The sequence below is a fragment of the Colobus angolensis genome, unplaced genomic scaffold, assembly GCF_000951035.1.
Source record: "Colobus angolensis palliatus isolate OR3802 unplaced genomic scaffold, Cang.pa_1.0 Scaffold181, whole genome shotgun sequence".
Lineage (NCBI taxonomy): Eukaryota > Metazoa > Chordata > Mammalia > Primates > Cercopithecidae > Colobus > Colobus angolensis.
The window spans coordinates 2,178,486-2,183,426 of record NW_012114944.1 but is presented as its reverse complement, the minus strand read 5'-3'; the positions used below and the strand labels follow the sequence as shown (position 1 = coordinate 2,183,426).

The 4,941-nt window shown below is 37.8% G+C and overlaps 1 protein-coding gene across 1 annotated transcript in view; it reads right to left on the bottom strand.

Moving 5' to 3' along the window:
- Positions 1 to 4,941, bottom strand: part of DCAF10 (DDB1 and CUL4 associated factor 10) — a 75,455-nt gene that overhangs the window by 39,962 nt on the left and 30,552 nt on the right. Inside the window, exon 3 of the mRNA XM_011939458.1 lies at positions 1,569 to 1,682. Within this exon, the coding sequence (XP_011794848.1) occupies positions 1,569 to 1,682 (114 nt within the window). The remainder of the gene's footprint in view (positions 1 to 1,568; positions 1,683 to 4,941) is intronic.

Below are 4,941 nucleotides of genomic sequence, written 5' to 3'. Positions count from 1 at the left end.
CTGAGATCTGGCCACTGCACTCCAGCCTGGGCGACAGAGCTAGACTCCGTCTCAAAAAAAAAAATTAAAAATAAATAAATAAATAAATAAAGTCTTTGTTGAACTGCTCCATAAAATTAATTTCATCCAGAGAAATTAATGTTTTTGGTGGTTGATTTTGTTATGATGTTAACATTATATGTCTTTACAAATTTTAGAATTTGAGTTATAGGTTTCTTTTGAGTAGAAAAGGTTTTTAATTTCTCTCTCCTCCTATTTAATGGTTTCAGAGTTGCTCCCACTTGGCCATCTGGGCCCCCAGTCCACAACTAGGCCTTATAATGACATTTCGGCTCCAGTTTAATAATGATATTGGAAATATCATACATACACATTCAGTTACTGACTCAGCAAGTGGCTTCATTCAATAGCTATTGATGAGGCTGTGTCTTTATCAGCTAAAACCTATAGTCTCTGGTAGTGAATAGCTTTTTTCTCTTTTCAGCCTCTCATAAATAAGACGTGTATTTTAACCAAACCCGGGCTTCATGTAGTGATTCTGGCTCTGGTTCCTGCCTCGCATGAAACACTTAAGCACTTTTTAATCCTTCTACCTGACAGGAGCAAAACTACTAGATTTCACTGCTAGACCGAAAGCCAGCTGATCTGTGGTTTCAACCCTATTTAAAACTTGGTGTCCGTGTTTCATTTCTGGCCCACAAAGATGTTTATGTTGTTCAGAATCTGGCTATATTTTTTGTGCCATTTAACTTATTGTTCTATGTGTTTGGAGCATAGGAGTTACATCACAACACCCAGTATGTTACTTTGGCTAGTAATTTCCATATTTCTTTTTTGAGAAAATTAAAAGTAATAATTATAAAAGTAATATCTCATTATACAGAAAAAATAGAAAATTACTCATAATCCATCCATTCTAACTACTGTTAGAATTTTAAAATATTTCCTTTTAATCTTTTTCTCCTGTATCATCTCCTATTTGTATAATTCGTATAACAATTTTAAACTGTGTCATGCCAAGCATTTGTCTGTGTTGCTATGTAGTCTCTATGACCATCATTTTAATAATTGAATACTAATCACCAAACTACTCAATTATAATTCACTTCCCACATTATTAAAAATTAAGGAGCTTCCAGTGATGCTACAAAGAAGTTGTCTATGCATGTACTTTTTCCTCTTAATAGTCTGTATTTGGAGGGTGGAGGGGTGGAAGTGAGAGGTGCTAAGCAATGGGACTGCCATCATTCTACACAGATGATTAGCACAAAGGTATTACAGGACTAGCATAATACATGGCTGAGGTTCATAATGATGACCCTAATATATGAAAAGGTAAAATTATATAGAAGTTAAAAATGTATTTCAGAAACATTCCAAACCAACATAACTAAGAGTAAGTTTTGTAATTAAAGGGTTAGTTTTACAAGGGATTAGATTCACAGTTCACAATGTGGATCATCTAGCACTGCTGGATAAGGCATCACACATTTTCATCTTCACTAACTTCCAAAACAGAACATTTTGGGCCACACTGATAAAGTTCACTTTTTCACTATAATACTAACCTGATATTATTTACACAGTCTTCATGAGCTTCAGAAAGTGTTTTTATGTGCTTTGAAGATATAGGGTCAAAAAGCAGAACTTCAGTTTGTTCACAAGCAACTGTCAGCACTGACCTGAAAGCAAATGACACATTTATCTTGTTTAGTTTTCTAGCATTCACTGGTTATTGATGTTCACTCATTTATAATGACACAAGCTATAGGTAAATAACTTTTTTTTTTGCCCATGTTAGCAAATGTTTAAAAGATTGATACTGTCTGTGGTTGGCAATAGTAGTAGGAAATGGTACTCTCATACATTATGGTGGAGTGTAATCTGGTACAGCTTATGTTTGGACAGCACCTCTGTAAAGTATCAGAATTTAAAATGGGCATATGTTTTGACTCAGCAATTTTTTCTGGTAATTTAATATAGAGAACTAATCACTTACAAATACAAAGAGACATATAAAGATATGCTTCATTGTAAAATGGAGAAATTTCAAGTATCTTCAATGTACATGACAGAGGGAATGATTGATTATACAAGCCATGGTACACAATAATTTGAAATACTGTAGAGAAGTTAAAAAGAAAGGGGTGGCTTTATATGAATATGAAAGAACTCAAAAACATATTTTTAAATAAAAAAGGTGGTTGCCAAAAAATGTGCATTGATGAGACAACTTAGGGGAAAAATCATATACAACCAAATTATATATTTCTTCATCACTATCAATAAAATGCACTGGAAAATAGCTGGCATATAACCTATCAGACCAGTTAAACATAGTCAAACTTATCAGTCTTTTCATTCATGGTTTTTTAGGTTTGTCTCTTGTTTCAGGCCTTCCCCACTGCAAAGTTGTATTTTGTTTGTTTGTTTGTTTGTTTTTGAGACCGAGTCTCGCTCTGTCGCCCGGGCTGGAGTGCAGTGGCCTGATCTCAGCTCACTGCAAGCTCCGCCTCCCGAGTTTACGCCATTCTCCTGCCTCAGCCTCCCGAGTAGCTGGGACTACAGGCGCCCACCACTTTGCCCGGCTAGTTTTTTGTATTTTTTAGTAGAGACGGGGTTTCACCGTGTTAGCCAGAATGGTCTCGATCTCCTGACCTCGTGATCCGCCCGTCTCGGCCTCCCAAAGTGCTGGGATTACAGGCTTGAGCCACCGCGCCCGGCCGCAAAGTTGTATTTTTATAAAACTTATATAAACCTCATTTTGATTTGTGAAAGTCTATTGTACTTTATTTATTTTGATTAAGTATTAGTTTTTTGTGGGTGCTGCTCTTTCAGATTCATTTCATTTCTAGCAAATGAAATCCTGAGTATTTTATACAACTAAGATGAACGTATATGAGATAGAATTTTAAATAGCCAAAAACTTTTCTATTAGGAACAAACTTTTTAGGTAAAGTAGGAGATTAAAAAACAACTATTAAATTGAAATCTTGGCTGGGAGCAGTGGTTCACGCCTGTAATCCCAGCACTCTGGGAGGCCGAGGTGGGTGAATCACAAGGTCAGGAGTTCGAGACCAGCCTGGCCAACATAGTGAAACTCTGTCGCTAGTAAAAATTCAAAAAAAGTTAGTCGGGCGTGGTGGTGGGCGCCTGTAGTCCCAGCTACTTGGGAGGCTGAGGCAGAAGAATCACTTCAACCCAGGAGGTGGAGGTTGCAGTGAGCCAAAATCATGCTACCGTGCTCCAGCCTAAGTGACAGAGTAAGACTCTGTCTCAAAAAAAAAAAGTTGAAATCTTTTCTATATTTAGTAATCATGGACTTGTCTGCATAAACCCTTTTTTAAGACATTTGAACTTCAAAGTTTAATAATATCTGAAATTTTTTATGCTAGTCATTGGGAGTAAAAATATTCAAATTAATATTTGTAATTTTTGAAGACATATAAATAGCTATTTCTTTTTGTAAGTCAGAAGAACCCTGAAATGAAATTTTTCCCTTTTGTGCATAAGTAGTGAATCAATGATTCTGGGAGACTTTTTTTTTTTGGTAGAAATGAGATCACACTACCGTTCCTCAGGCTGGTCTCAAATTCCTGGCCTCAAGTGATCCTCCCACATCAGCCTCCCAAAACTCTGGGATTACAGGTGTGAGCCACCAGTCCCAGACTCTGGGAGATTCTTTTTTTTCTGAGACGAAGTCTTGCTCTGTCACCCAGGCTGAAGTGCAGTGGCACGATCTCAGTTCACTGCAACCTCTGCCTCCCTGGGTCAAGCGATTCTCCTACCTCAGCCTCCTGAGTAACTGGGATTACAGGCACTCGCCACCATACCCGACTAAGTTTTGTATTTTTAATGGAGACAGGGTTTCACCATGTTGCCCTGGGTGGTCTCAAACCTCAAGTGATCCTCCTGCCTCAGCCTTCCAAAGTGCTGGGATTGGGGCCGGGCGCGGTGGCTCAAGCCTGTAATCCCAGCACTTTGGGAGGCCGAGACGGGCGGATCACAAGGTCAGGAGATCGAGACCATCCTGGCTAACACAGTGAAACCCCGTCTCTACTAAAATACAAAAAACTAGCCGGGCGAGATGGCGGGCGCCTGTAGTCCCAGCTACTTGGGAGGCTGAGGCAGGAGAATGGCGTGAACCCGGGAGACGGAGCTTGCAGTGAGCTGAGATCCGGCCACTGCACTCCAGCCTGGGCGACAGAGCGAGACTCCGTCTCAAAAAAAAAAAAAAAAAAAAGTGCTGGGATTATAGATGTGAGCCACCACACAAAGCCAACCTCTGGGAGATTCTTAATCTTGAACATTGTATAAAAGGGATCTATAAAACAGTTATTGTTTCGTTTGAATCAAATTATAGTATATTTTTGTACATGGTATGATATGTATCTTTTAAAAGATACATATTTGTTTAAAAGATACATATTGCTTTGTTTATTGCTGGTATATAATTTGTCCCAATATCAAGGCTGATCTTATTTACATTGGTTTGTAATGCCATCTTTACTACATACAAGTTTTGTTCTTGGACTCTATATTGGTATTCTGTGCAACACCATACTATCTTAATTTCTACAAGGTTTATGGTATATTTGTTACGTGGCAAAGCAAGACTCCTTCATTTGCTTTACAAACACTTTTTCTTGGCTAATACTATGCTTTCTCTTCAAGTAAATTTTATATATACCATGTCAAGTTCTGCTAAAATATTTTGTTGAAATTTTATTGAAATGCAACGACTTTACAGATTACTTGGGTAGAATTTATATGATACAAGTTTGATTTACCTTATACAGTAGTATGCACATTTTCCCACACATTAAAGATTTTCTTAGAGTATTTGAGCAAATCTTGGACCTTTGACCATCCTTATACACTTAGAATCAACGTATCAATTTATGTATACACACACACACACACACACACACACACACACAC